We start from the raw sequence: 15582 nt of genomic DNA on the forward strand, positions 1-15582 counted from the left end.
AAAGACAAGAAGATCAACATTAGACAAAATGAAAATAAAAGCAAAAAGCCTGATCTACTATAAAATAAGTTACGCTATAGTCATAGGCAGGATTTGGGTCCAAAATGTCAGGGGTTAAAACATATTCTCAGCTGCTGAAACATGTGAACTGCTTATTTGGTGATCACTACATTTTTCAATTGTCTTTTTCCAATCTGAAAAGCCTTTCGTACAAAATGTTTCCTCTGTTCCCACTGCCACCAAGTACTGTATTGATTAGTCAAAAGTGATAGGCCTACTAGCATTAATTCCAACAAAAGCTTCACTATTTAATTAGCTGCTACATATAGTGCTCTATTTTGAAGCAATCATTATACCACTTTGGGGGTAAAACTGATGAGGGTGTCTGGCTAAAGATCCTACAAAATGCTTAATAAATGAATCTCTAATAAAAATCATGCAACCAAGGTTCTCGTGGACACAGGTATCCATGTCCTTACATGCACACATGGTTTGTTGAGACTCTCATACCCCTTCTCCACTGGCACATCCGACCCGCGAGGGCTTGCTACGGTACGGGTACAGGTGGCTATTTGTCGAGCCGAGTAAGAACCAAACCGTGAAACTCTGGCTGCAAGCCGAGCCAAGCCAGGGGCGTGGTTAAAATGTTAAAGAAACAAAATGTTAGAACTTGAAGCTACTGCACTAACAAGTAACTACGATGTAATAGGTGTTACAGAAACTTGGTTGTCAGATGGAGACGAATATAATATTAGTGGGTACACACTGTATAGGAAAGACAGGCAGGACAGAAGAGATGGAGGGGTAGCGCTGTACATAAGAAATAGTCTTGAAGCCCAGGTGTTAAATCTGGACGAAGAAAATAACGCTGAATCAAGGGTCAGAATAATGGACAAAATTTCAAAGGGCATAATAATAGGAGCATGCTATAGACCGCCACATTCAGATGCCGAGCAAAATAAACTGTTATACAATGACATTAGAAATGCATGTAGCAAGGAGAAGCCATACTAACGGGGGATTTCAACTTCCCCCATATAAAATGGGAAAACCCGGTGGGGCGCACGACGGACACAACTGAAATGGTGGAAATGACAAATGACTGTTTCCTAACGCAATTTGTCAAGGCACCTACTAGAGGGGAGGCATGCCTTGATTTAGTCTTTTCAAATAGCAAAGACAGAATAACTAAAACAGAGGTCAGAGAGCCATTGGCAAACTCAGACCACAACATGGTCTCATTTGAAGTGATTTTTAAAACCCAAAAAGTAATGACTAAAGCTAAGGTTTACAATTTTAGAAAAGCAAACTATGAAGGTATGAAACAGAGACTAACTGAAGTAGATTGGAGTAAAATAGAGGAAACATCGACAGAAAAAGGATGGTTGTTTTTCAAAAATGTAGTACTAGAGGCACAAAACAATTACATCCAAAAGTAGACAAATCTAAATCTAAAACAAAATGGCCAAAATGGTTTAATAGATCAATTAAAAAAATAAATTCAGCGAAAAAAGGCACTTTATAGAGCGTTTAAAAGGGACCAAAAACAAAGTACACGGAAAGAGTACTTGAACTGCAAACACAAGTCAAAAAGGAAGTTAGAAAGGCCAAGTAGGAGATAGAGATGAACATTGCTAAGGGAGCTAAAACCAATTCCAAAATGTTTTTCCAATATTATAACAGCAAGAGAACATTCAAAGAGGAGGTTAAATGTCTAAGAGACACAAATGGCAAAATCATAGACGAAGAAAAAAAATAGCAAATATATTAAATGATTACAAAGGTTTTATATATATTAAATGATTACAATGGTTTTAACAAAGGAGGATATGGACAATATGCCCCACATGTCGACATGTTCCTAACATGAAGTGTTAAAGGGACTAGGAGCTCTTAAAATAAACAAATCCCCTGGGCCAGATGAGATCCTCCCAATAGTACTTAAAGAAATGAAAGAAGTTATTTACAAACCGCTAACCAAGATCATGCCACAGGGGTTGTACCGACACAAAATTGCAAACGTAATACCCATCCACAAAAAGGGAGACAAAACTGAACCAGGTAATGATATAATAGAAGCCTGACTTCTATTATATGTAAACTTATGGAAACTAACACTTCTGCTTCTGTTATGCTAAAGTTATTTAAAACTGGATAGGAACAGGTCAGCATGTGGGGCATGTTGTCCGTATCCTCCTTTGTAAAAACCTGTGAAAAGTCATCATTTAATATATTTGCAATTTTTTTCTCTTCATCTATGATTTTGCCATTTGTATGTCTGAGACATTTTACTTCCTCCTTGAATGTTCTTTTGCTGTTGTAATATTGGAAAAACTTTTGGAATTGGTTTTAACCCCCTTGGCAATGTTAATTTCTATCTCTTTCTTGGCCTTTTTAACTTCCTTTTTGACTTGCGTTTGTAGTTCCAAGTACTCTTTCTGTGTACTTTGTTCTTGGTCCCTTTTAAACGCTCTGTAAAGTGCCTTTTTTTCTCTGGATATTTTTTAAATTGATCTATTAAACCATTTTGGCCATTTTGTTTTAGATTTTGATTTGTCAACTTTTGGGATTACTGTTTTGCGCCTCTTGTACTACATTTTTGAAAAATAGCCATCCTTTTCTGTTCTCTGACCTCACTGTTTTAGTTATTCTGTTTCGTTATTTGAAAACTAAATCAAGGCATGCCTCCCCTCTAGTCGGTGCCTTGACAAATTGCGTTAGGAAGCAGCCATTTATCATTTCTACCATTTCAATTCTGACTGTCGTGCTCCCCATCGGGTTTCCCATTTTATATGAAATCCCCCATTAGTATTGCTTGTGCTTTGCTACACACATTTCTAATGTCATTGTATAACAGATTATTTTGCTCGGCATCTGAATTTGGTGGTCTATAGCATGTCCCTATTGTAATGCCCATTTAATTTTTCTCAATTATTCTGACCCATATTGATTCTGCGTTGTTTTTTTCTTCCAGATTTCAAGCTTCAAAACTATTTTTGATGTATAATGCTACCCTTCCACCTTTTCTGTCCTGCCTGCCTTTCCTATACAGTGTATACCCACTAATATTATATCTATCTCCATACCTCTGTAACACCTATCACATCGTAGTTACTTGTTAGTGCAGTAGCTTCAAGTTCTAACATTTTGTTTTTGAGACTTCTAGCATTTAGATAAATACATTTAATGACTATGGAGTTGTTGCCCTTGTTTTGATGTAGTCTTCCTTCTGTTTTTTTGTTGATTTCTCCCCCTTCCTTTCTAGTTTAAATGCTTCTGAACTTCCTTGAGGATCCTTTCTCCGAGTAGATTGGTTCCCTTTTATTTAAGTGCAGTCCGTTCCGCCTATATAGATAGTCCTTGTTGTAGAATGTGGTCCAATGTTCAAGGAAGGTGAAGCCTTCTCGTGTGCACCACGATTTCAGCCATGCATTTTGAGTTTTTATTTCCAGCTGTCCATATGGTCCTTTGCAAGGTGCCGGCAGTATCCCAGAAAATACCACAGTTTTGGTCTTGTCTTTGAATTTCCTTCCTAGCTCTCTGAATTTGTTTTGCAGGGATCTTGATCTGTCTCTTCCAATGTTGTATTTCTGATGCACGACTCCAAATCTTCCAGAACACTTCTATCTGCCCATAGATAGACTAGAGCCTGCACTTCCTCAGTGTCACAAGGCTGTACTTTTCTCTCATCACACTCGCTGCCCGGCATGTTGTTTGTCTTTGTGGAGTGTACTGACTGATGTAGCGTAATGACAAAAATCCTTAACCCCGCCCCTGGCTCAGCTCGGCTCGCAGACGGATTCAGATGTCTTGTGAGGCCAGAGTTTCACGGTTTGGTTCTCGCTCGGCTCGACAAATTCCCGCACCGTACCAAGCCCACATGGGTCACATGTGCCAGTGGAGAAGGGGTATCAGTCTGATATGGAAGGCCATCCGGGTCAAAAACACACACTTAATACATTTATTGATTTGTACCAATCAGAATACATAAAATAGTATGTGTTCTAAAAAAATGTAAATTAACTACTCATTTTTTACGTAGGAATTAGAGGATTGGTGCTATACCAATGTTGATTTTAAATAGCAGCATGCTGACGTGCCCTTGTGCTCTCCGTTTCTATTGTAAATCCTCCTGCTGCCATTGTGTGCCATTTTGAATGGGAGTTGTTTTAGATTTGTGCTATATTTTCCAATTTTATATGTATAATTTTGCATAGGGGTGACTCTGTTATGTGACTTTTAATTAATATTTTCGAATCTTTTTATTCAGAAAAATGGCTCTCTTATCTTACTTGTTTTTGGTTTTCATGAACCTGGGTGTATAATTACTATATCATGGGAAATTTTGGTGGAGAATTTATTTTGGCTTTATTTGCGGTTTTGATTGGATTGCCAGTAATACTTCCACCAATCAGACGGTTGCATACAGTGATCGTAACGATCCCGCCCTCTGGCAGACTGATAACCAGAACACATTCAAGAATGTGTCAGATGTCAAAGAGGATATGAGAATGGCAGTGATGAAGCCAATTTGCTTTAAAAAATGTAAAGTATTAGACATTTCCATCAAAGGACTTCAAAAATCTGGAATTGATCTGATGCGATCAGAAACCGAGAGGCATCGTAAACTGCGCCTGCTACTGTAGTAGGATTGTTCTTTTTTAAGTTAAGCATTTTTGTGTTTTTTGGGTTTTTTTTACGTGGGTTTAATTAACAGCCAAAATTATTTATGCCAGACTATTAGAAAGTCTGTAACAAAATGGTTGATCATTATTGTCGATAAGTTGTAGATACTACTATTACTGAAGACACCCACTGGGCAGGTTTCGCAAAGTCCATAATAAAACAAAACGTTAAAATATAGTAATCCTGCACCATATAAAAGTGAGCTGATTTTACCAGTGCTTGCATTTTTCTATGTGAACGTGCTAAGTGAAAAACGCCAATTCAAAAACTCGAGCACGTACCCGAGTTCTGTGGTTCATGGAAACGTGATACTATTGGTTCCTCCACTCATTCAATCCAAAGACCAGCTATCACTGAATAGCTGCTTTATAACTGAACTCTAGTTTCTTAGGTGGTCTACTGCTGCTGAACTCCATAAACCATTTGAGATAACAGAAAAAATACATAAAATCGATCACGATTTCACTTTATATTGTCTCAAATAATTAGTAGTTCAAAACGAAATGCTTTAAAACAATCTCTACATCACTAAACAATTGAATAAAATTACAAATGTTGTATTACCATTATTTAGCTGAGTAGCGAATCCATAAATATATGATTCAAAAACATTTTATTCAGTAAAATAAACCCAAGTAAGCCCTGATCCACAATGTATCATCCAACAAAGGTGTCCCTTAAATTACAATGACCAAGCATTAAATGAAATCTGCTTTGCTAGGCCATGACATCATCACCACAACATAATACCTAAATAAAGAAACTGGATGCTGGAGACACCCACCCAAGGCTTCTGAGAAATCAAAGAGAAAAATACCCCTAGAGTCTGCGAGAGCAGGGAGCAGAAGATGACTCAACGTTGGACAACACGGTTAACGACTTAGGAACGGAAACAGATATGAGTATGGAGAGTACTTCACAAAAGACTAGTTCAAGATCTGCAGTTAGCAAAGACAAGGTTTGTGTCTGCGGCTGGAGCAAGGCGACAACAGTCAGGGGTTTGAAGATTCATCAAGGGAGAATGAAATACTTGAGGGAGAAGGGACAAGGGCCTCGCATTGATCAGTACCTACAAAGTCAGTCAAGTCAGTCGAATGAAATCCAGTGACAGGAAGCAAACCACAGTTCACAGGATATCAGACAAACCAACATAAGAAAGAAAAGAACTTCAATGGGCACAAGCCTGGAGTTAAATAGCCAAGAGCTTGTGAGAAAACTGCGTGGGACACAGTAAACACAGATCTCTGCTTTGCGTTGGGAAGGTTAAGTGGAACAGTTGAAAAGAAGCTGGATAAATTTGGGGACATCATCTACGCATATGGAAGCGAGAGGTTTGGAGTTGAAAAAAGGAAGGAAAAAGTACAAACTATTCCTGGAAAGTGAATGCTTAGTTAGAGAAAGGAGACAGCTGAGGAAGCAATGGGGAAGAGCAGAACAAAGTCAGAAGGATGGACTCAATCTGTTACAAAGGGTCATAAAAGACAAGCCTGCAACATTGCGCTGAGCTGAGCTCCTACGGAAACACTACATAAAGAAGGAGCATTCGAGAACTAACTTTTATAAAGACCCATTCAAATTTGTAAAGAAGTTATTCACCAGTGAGAAGAATGGCACACTAAAAGCATCTAAGTTTAAGCTGGAGAGATATTTGGAGGAAACACATACAGATTCAAAAGGCAGGAGCCTATGTCAATTCCTTCAGACATTCCACCTATCAATCCACCAGAATACCAAATGGAGGACTGCACCTAAGTGGAAAGAAGTAGAGCAAGCTGTAAAAAAAACAAGGGCTTCATAATCTCCTGGGCCTAATGGAGTTCCGTACAGAGTGTACAAGAGTACTACGATTCGTGCTACGAATCCTGTGGAAATTGATGAAAGTGGCATGGGATAAACAGGTTGTACCAAGAGCATAGCGCAGAGCAGGTGGAGTCTTTATACCTAAAGAAAAAGATTTTACAAGCATCAGTCAGTTTCGTCCTATTTCCCTATTAACCCTTTGTGGTCCATTGTCGGACCTGGTATCTCATGAATAGTCATACATGGCCCTGGTATCAGATAACGGGGCGGTCATAAGTAAACAAGCTGGCTGATAGTGCGTCAGCGCACAGAGAACACAGACATTTGCAGAGCTTTTTTGAGATGTTATAGTAATAAAATAATGACTTGGATCGCATTATTGAGGAGTTTGGTGATAAAACGAGTGATCAGGAGATGATTGATCGGTATGTACGACTATTATTATTATTATTATTTATTTCTTACATATGTGAAAGCGATAGCGAACGAAAGGGTGGGGCGGGGCTGGAGATGCCTAGTGAGTGCTTTGTTGTTATGCAGGGCCTTTTAAACCCGTTTGACTGTGGAAAAAAAAACTTTTAAACAGCGCGTCTAAAATTAACTGCGCGTGTGAAAATAAATTGGACCTGACGTGCCTGACATGCACTTAATAAATGGACTGCAAAGGGTTAAACGTAGAAGGCAATATTTTCTTCAGCATTATTGCTCAGAGATTGTCAACTTACCTATTAAAGAACTGCTTCATTGACACTTTAGTACAAAAAGTGGGCATTCCAGGTTTCCCAGGATGCTTAGAACACATCAGTGTGATCTGGCAACAAATTCAATCAGCTAAAAAGGAGAGGAAGGAGCTCCATGTGACATTCCTGGATTTGGCTAATGCATATGGTTCAGTGCCACATGAACTTCTTTGGGCAGCATTTGATTTTTTCAGTGTACCGATGACAATAACAAATTTAGTGAAAGCCTACTTTGGAGATTTGCAATTTAGTTTTTCAACTTCAGAATTCAGCACTACATGGCAATGCCTAGAAGTTGGAATAATGGCAGGATGCACCATTTCTTCACTGGCTTTTACCATGGTGTAACAGGGTGAGGAGCCCTGTACATTGATTTGTTTATTTATTTTAGAACAGGGTCTCCCCCTCCGCCCCTGTGTCTCATTTGTGTTATTTTGTATTTGTTTTATGATTTATGTATTTATTATATAGGACGAGCGAGGTGCCATCCTTCAGGGTTTTGTATTTGTTTTGTGGTATTATTATCATTATGATTATTGTTATGGTTTGTAAAATGTGACGGCGTAGCCGTGTGTTTTGTTATTGTATTGTTTAGTAGCGTGGATGGGTAGCCCTATCCACAGTAATAAAAAAAAAAAAAAAAAAAAAACAGTTAAACCCCTTGTCCACAATATATAAACCTGCAGCTCTCTGCACTCGTGGTGGGTGTTCAGAGGAGGAACAAGAGCAAGCGAGGAGCGAGAGAGATTCATTTAAAAACTAAACTAAAACCTATAGGTTCCGTAAAGGCTGCTGCCCAGCCGGACCTCAGGGTTGAGTTTTTGTGTTCGTGACTTGTTTTGTTTAATTATTTATTTTCGCTCTGTGAAGAAGTGTTTTCTGTTTAAATATTTTATTTATTTTTGTATTATTTAAATAAAACGGCACACGCCACGTTTGTTTTGAACTGCAGTACTACCTGGTGTCAGTTTTTCCTTCCTGCTTCTGGCCTGTGACCGCACGTCCACCCTATCATACATGGCAATGGAAGTAATCATTAGGGCATCAAAATGGGTGGTGGGAGGAGAGTGCTTGGCTTATGGAATGCGACTACAACCAATTCAAGCATACATGGATGACATGACAACCATGACTACAACAGTAGCCTGCACTAATCGGTTAACCAATAACATGGAATGGGCAAGAATGCAATTCCACCCCACTAAATCAAGGAGCATCTCTATAATTAAAGGTAAAGTAGTAGATAAAATGTTCTACATTAATGGCGAGGCAATACCAACAGTGTCGGAGAAGCCAGTGAAAAGTCTTGGGAGATGGTACGACGAGGATCTGAAGCACACAATTCGTGTGGGAGAAGTTAGACAACAAGCAGTGGAAGGGTTGAAGAGCATAGACAGCAGCGCTTTACCAGGCAAACTAAAAATCTGGTGCTTTCAGTTTGGTCTTCTGCCGAGGCTGCTGTGGCCACTGACTGTGTACGAGGTTTCTTTGACAACAGTAGAGAAGCTGGAAGCTTTAATCAGTTCATACATCAGGAAATGGTTGGGAGTTCCATGCTGCCTCAGTAGAATGGGACTTTATGGTAAAGGAATACTGCAGCTACCAGTCTCCGCTGTAACCGAGGAGTTTAAGTGCGCCAAGGTCCAACTGGAAATTACATTAGTAGAGTCACGCGACAAATGCGTAAGGGAGGCAGCATCTGTGTTGATAACTGGAAGAAAGTTGGCGGCAAAGAAAGCCGTGGAAGATGCAAAGGCTGCCCTGCGAATCGGTGATATTATGGGGTAAGTTCAGCATGGAAGAGGGGGTCTTGGCCTCAGTTCAGCTCCTCCTACTTGGCACAAGGCAGCCCCAGTTCAACGGAGGAATCTGGTAGTCAACAAGGTGCAAAAGCAGGAGGAGAGGATGAGGTGCGTAAAGGCAATTTCCAAGGCCAAGCAGGGAGAATAGATGAGATGGGAAGAGTGTGGAACAACGCAAGATCGGCTGGCAAGACCTATGGACAATGGAACAGAGCAGGATCAGTTTCCTCATCAGGTCAACATATGATGTTCTCCCATGTCCTTTGTGTTCATCTCCTGCAACATTAAGGCACATTTTGACAGGATGTAAGGTGGCTCTTAGCCAAGGACGGTATGCTTGGCGCCATGACCAGGTGCTGCGATGTTTGGCCTTAGCATTGGAAGACAAGCATAACATGACCAATAAGTTGCCACCTGTTCCATCAAAACATTACACACAAAAGACAACATTCCTCCGCCCAGGAAAGCAACCGCCAAGAAAAGGTGTTAAAACCAAGCCTCGCCCAGGACAACTGGAAGCTGCTAGAGACTGGAAAATGCTGGCAGATGTTGGTCAACGGCTTATTTTTCCACCCGAGATTGCCACCACTAACCTTCGACCAGATATTGTCTTGTGGTCTGGATCAGCACACCTTGTTCACCTGGTAGAATTAACAGTGCCATGGGAGGATGCTGTAGATGAGGTGTATGAGAGGAAGAAATTGTGGTATGCTCAACTAGCCGCTGAAGCAGAACAGCGAGGATGGAGTCCGGGTTTACCCAGTGGAAGTGGGTTGTCGAGGATTTGTGGCACACTCTACAACCCAGTTTCTTAGAGACGTCGGATTCAGTGGTCAAGAGTTGTGTCGCACAGTGAAGAACTTATCTGAAGCAGCAGAGAGGAGCAGCAACTGGCTGTGGTTGAGACGGAAAGATTCTGGCTGGGGATCTCAAGCACAATAGAAAGAAAGAAACGCTGATGTACAGGTAAGTAAGCTGGGCTGAGTTGAGTGGGGGATGGAGGGGGGTGATTCTGGGACGCCAGAATCACCGTCGAGCCCTCTTGAGGTGTCGTGGGCTAGTCGACGAAACACCGAGGATGGAAGGTGCCCACTTGAAGACCCCAGAGATGAACCCTACTTAGCTCAATCCAGACGGTTGTCATGCTGATGCGCTGGGGAGACCGCACTGTGGTTGATCAACGGAGCCAGCATTGCAGCCGTTGTGTGTGCTGATGCACTAGGGAGGCAAAATAAGCGGATCCCTGGAGCCAGCATTACACTTCAGTCATCAACACCTGACAGAAGGATATCTACATCATCATATGGAAGGAAGCGCAAATGGATGGAGACACCTATGGATCACATTAGTTTACTGTAAAGCTGCGTCTTAGTTGGTGCTTATCTTGGCGAGAGCCGAGTTCAAATCTGCATGAAGTTTTAACATCTACTCTCATGTAATGGAAATCATAATCTGTAAATGTTAATGATTTAAATATAACTGGTATTTAGGTCGGCCGTTGTTTAGATCAACTGAATAGACCTCACTGTCTTAAAAGTAAACTTACCCCAAGATTCTTACACTCTAAGCAATAGCACAAGATACATCTTACACCACCTGAGAAGTGGTTTGTATCAGTACCACCCATGCCTTCAAATGGTTTATTAGGCTTATAAAATAGTTCATAATTTTATTTTTTATCTGAAGTCCAAGGCGACCCTATAAATGTTTTTAAATTTGAGATGTTGAGTGGACAGTTTCAATCTGGTTTAAACCAAAAGTGATCTACGACAATATAAATAAGTTCTGTAAGCTTTACTTTTTCAGATGGCTGAAGCACACACTGGTTAAAAAAGATTTAAAAACATAAGAACATAAGAAAGTTTACAAACGAGAGGAGGCCATCAGCCCATCTTGCTTGTTTGGTTGGTAGTAGCTTATTGATCCCAGAATCTCATCAAGCAGCTTCTTGAAGGATCCCAGGGTGTCAGCTTCAACAGCATTACTGGGGAGTTGGTTCCAGACCCTCACAATTCTCTGTGTAAAAAAGTGCCTCCTATTTTCTGTTCTGAATGCCCCTTTATCTAATCTCCATTTGTGACCCCTGGTCCTTGTTTCTTTTTTCAGGTCAAAAAAGTCCCCTGGGTCGACATTGTCTATACTTTTTAGGATTTTGAATGTTTAAATCAGATCGCCTCATAGTCTTCTTTGTTCAAGACTGAATAGATTCAATTCTTTTAGCCTGTCTGCATACGACATGCCTTTTAAACCCGGGATAATTCTGGTTGCTCTTCTTTGCACTCTTTCTAGAGCAGCAATATCCTTTTTGTAACGAGGTGACCAGAACTGAACACAATATTCTAGGTGAGGTCTTACTAATGCATTGTAGAGTTTTAACATTACTTCCCTTGAATTTAAATTCAACACTTCTCACAATATATCCAAGCATCTTGTTGGCCTTTTTTATAGCTTCCCCACATTGTCTAGATGAAGAAATTTCTGAGTCAACATAAACTCCTCGGTCTTTTTCATAGTTCCCTTCTTCAATTTCGGTATCTACCATATCATATTTATAATGCACATTTTTATTGCCTGCATGCAATACTTTACACTTTTCTCTATTAAATGTCATTTGCCATGTGTCTGCCCAGTTCTGAATGCTGTCTAGATCATTTTGAATGACCTCTGCTGCCACTCGTCCTATTTTTGTGTCGTCTGCAAATTTAACAAGTTTGCTTACTATACCAAAATCTAAATCATTCATGTAGATTAGGAATAGCAGAGGACCTAATACTGATCCCTGTGATACACCACTGGTTACCTCGCTCCATTTTGAGGTTTCTCCTCTAATCAGTACTTTCTGTTTTCTACATGTTAACCACTCCCTAATCCATGTGCATACATTTCCTTGAATCCCTACTGCGTGCATTTTGAGAATTAATCTTTTATGCGGGACTTTGTCAAAAGCTTTCTGGAAATCTAAATAAACCATGTCGTATACTTTGCAATTATCCATTGTCAAAGTTGCATCCTCAAAAAAATCAAGCAGGTTAGTTAGACATGATCTACCTTTCCTAAAACCATGCTGACTGTCTCAAGAGACTGTTGCATGATCTTGGTTAGCGGTTTGTAAATAACTTCTCATTTCTTTGAGTACTATTGGGAGGATCTCATCAGGCCCAGGGGATTTGTTTATTTTAAGGGCTCCTAGTCCCTTTAACGCTTCTGCTTCTGTTATGCTAAAGTTATTTAAAATTGGATAGGAACAGGTCGACATATGGGGCATGTTGTCCGTGTCCTTCTTTGTAAAAACCTGTGAAAAGTAATCATTTAATATATTTGCTATTTTTTTTCTTCATCTATGATTTTGCCATTTGTGTCTCTTAGACATTTAACCTCCTCTTTGAATGTTCTCTTGCTGTTATAATATTGGAAAAACATTTTAGAATTGGTTTTAGCCCCCTTAGCAATATTGATTTCTATCTCTGTCTTGGCCTTTCTAACTTCCTTTTTGACTTGTGTTTGCAGTTCTAAGTACTCTTTCTGTGTACTTTGTTTTTGGTCCCTTTTAAACGCTCTGAAAGTGCCTTTTTTCGCTGAATATTTTTTTTAATTGATCTATTAAACCATTTTGGCCATTTTCTTTTAGATTTAGATTTGTCTACTTTTGGGATGTAATTGTTTTGCGCCTCTAGTACTACATTTTTAAAAAACAGCCATCCTTTTTCTGTGGATGTTTTCTCTATTTTACTCCAATCTACTTCTGTTAGTCTCTGTATCTGCATTTTGCTATTTGAGCATGTGTAAATTGAAATCTGTCTGATCAGTGCAGAACATTGGCACAATCAGACTGCTTGTACCTAAATCAGCAACCGGTCCAGCCTTGTATTTAGTAAGCTAGCAATTCAAAGAAAAATTAATTTGGAACAATCACATCACCTTGAAAAAAGATATGACATGTTACTTAATGTTACCATAAAGCTTATCAATTTTGACTGGCTCTGTGGAGAGAAACAATACAAAAAATGTACACAGTTAACTAAGCTTAGCTTGGTAGTGTGATTTCAGTGCATTGTTTTTAGGGTTAATAAGTAGTAAATGAAACCCCACCCCAAACAGATAATGAATAACATTAAAGTTATTGTACAGTAGCTAACAAAATAATTCCATAAATCTTAACTGTTGTGCACATTTGTTTTAAATGTCTCAAATATCTATTTTTATATAAATATCAAGAAAAATATGTTATATTAAACATATATTTTTATTTTAAAAAATGATATGCCGTACTACTTTGAGACAGTGTTGCACTTGCTTGGTCATTTCATCTTGAGGGTGAAATAGCCCCATCCCTTCAATGGATTATTTGGTGTTATTTACCAATCAGTTGCTTTCCTTATTGAGTGACATGCTTTGACCTAGAACACATTGATGAGGTGAAATTACCCAGGAAGTGCAAGTGTAACAGATTTCCTGAGAATAAGGTAATAAGGTATATAAAAGAAGAACTTTCTTTAACATAAAGTAGTACCATATATATATATACGGATATTATTATTAACGTCAGGGCATTATAAATCAACAATGGCAGGTACAGCACTGTGTGTTATAACATACAGGACAGGCACGTTCCTTTCAGAACTGCACATTTGAGACCTATGTAGGTAATAGAAGGGCAACAAATTATTTTGGCATCTACAATTACTTTAAAATATTAGCAATTCCTCATTTAAACAGCTTCCACTTAAATGGAATTATCATAGTATTATACAGTACATTATTACTTTGTATGAAGCAACAACAAATGCTTACTTTATATTGTCCAAACAGCCTGAATCCGGTTTCAGTATAGCAGTATGATGGAACATTTTGTAGAGTGCAATCCCAAGGAAGATTACATTGAGCTGGAATACACAATAAGAGTATTACAAATAGTGTAACTTTTGCTGGGGTGTGTCATCTGTCATTTTCTGATAAGTGTATTTACACCATAAAGGTCATTTGGGAAATTACACATCTTTCCTGTTTTATAGACAAAGAGGGAAAGTGGATTGTTTAGAATTCCTACTGTGAAAGCAAAATGGTTCAGAGAAAAAGAAGGTTGGATGTCAGCAGCAAGTACAGTTTTGATCTATATAGGAATTTAGGAGACAGAAATAAAAGCCTTTTATTTATTTAATTTAAATATACTAGGTGCAAGGCTTCAATGATTTTGGTATGCTTTTTAGTCTTGTAGAGCAGTACAGTACAGAGCAGTGTTGCTTTCACTATATATGCTGCCATTAGGTGACATTATCCGCAGGCATGGAGTGAATTTCCATTGTTACGCAGATGACACAGCTATACTTGTCTTTGGATCCAGGTAATCCTACTGGGGTGCTATTAGCTGCTTGCCTTGTTGACATCAAGTGTTGAATGTCACAGAACTTCTTAATGTTGAATGCTGACAAAATGGAGGTCATGCTTGTAGGCTCACAGCATCAACTAAAAAATATAGATTTACATAAGTTAGACCTTAGCAGTCTCTCATTGGAACTAAAACTAGAAATGAGAAATTTAGGGGTCATCTTTGATCCTGATCTATCATTTGAGAATCACATCAGGAAAATTACTAAAGTATCATTTTATCATTTGAGAAATATAGCTAAGCTTAGACCTATTATTTCCGTACCCGATGCTGAGAGGCTAATGCATGCCTTTGTTTCATCAAGAATTGACTATTGCTATGCACTTTTCTCTGGTATCCCAAAACGTGTGGTTTCTCACTTGTTCAGAATACAGCTGCTAGCATTCTGACTAAAACCAGGAAAAGTAAACATTTTACCCCAGGTTTTGCACTACCTCCCTGTGGAATACAGAATTGATTTTAAGATTCTGTTGTTAACTTATAAGGCCCTGAATTGATTAGCACCTAGTTATTTGCAGGAGTTACTGACCCTTTATAGTCCGAATCGCACTCTGAGATCACAGGATATGTGGCTACTGGTTATTCCTAGGGTCAACAAAATCACCATGGGAGGTAGGGCTTTTTCTTGTAGAGCACCTAAATTATGGAATGCTCTGCCTGCGTTTGTCAAGGAAGCTGGGACCATTAGAGTTTTTATGTCAAAACCTGAAAATGTATTTTATAAAATGGCATTCTTGTTTTAGTGGGTTTTAATGTAACTAATCTAAATGTATATATTATTATTATTATTATTATTATTATTATTATTATTATTATTGTCTATGTAAGTGTATGCATATATATGTATATTTATCTATGTATGCATGTGTGTAGATACAGCACTGAATTTCTGCACTAAACTGAGTAAGGTACACGTGGTGAAAAAATATGAAACAGTTCCTGAGTTATTAATAATAAAAAGATAACAGGCTAGCATCCGGGACTTTTTGAAATCCTCTCGGCAAGTGACGTCAGGCCACTGTGGGATCTGTAGTTCTGCGGTAGCCTGTAAACCAGTGGTGCACAACCCAAGTCATGGAGGGCTGGTGTCCCTCCTGGTTTTTGTTCTAACCATACCCTAAATTAGTTAATTGGACCAATTAAGCTTCTAATAAGGTCCAATAAAGTA

The 15582-nt window shown here is 39.0% G+C and overlaps 1 protein-coding gene across 13 annotated transcripts in view; it reads right to left on the bottom strand.

Moving 5' to 3' along the window:
* adgrl3.1 (adhesion G protein-coupled receptor L3.1) overlaps positions 1-15582 on the bottom strand; it is a 450501-nt gene that overhangs the window by 66774 nt on the left and 368145 nt on the right. For all 13 annotated transcript variants that reach the window (XM_059026057.1, XM_059026051.1, XM_034035060.3 and 10 more), the window contains one exon: positions 13820-13911. In XM_059026057.1, the coding sequence (XP_058882040.1) occupies positions 13820-13911 (92 nt within the window). The remainder of the gene's footprint in view (positions 1-13819; positions 13912-15582) is intronic.

Source organism: Acipenser ruthenus, chromosome 1 (assembly GCF_902713425.1).
Source record: "Acipenser ruthenus chromosome 1, fAciRut3.2 maternal haplotype, whole genome shotgun sequence".
In the NCBI taxonomy this organism is placed as follows: domain Eukaryota; kingdom Metazoa; phylum Chordata; class Actinopteri; order Acipenseriformes; family Acipenseridae; genus Acipenser; species Acipenser ruthenus.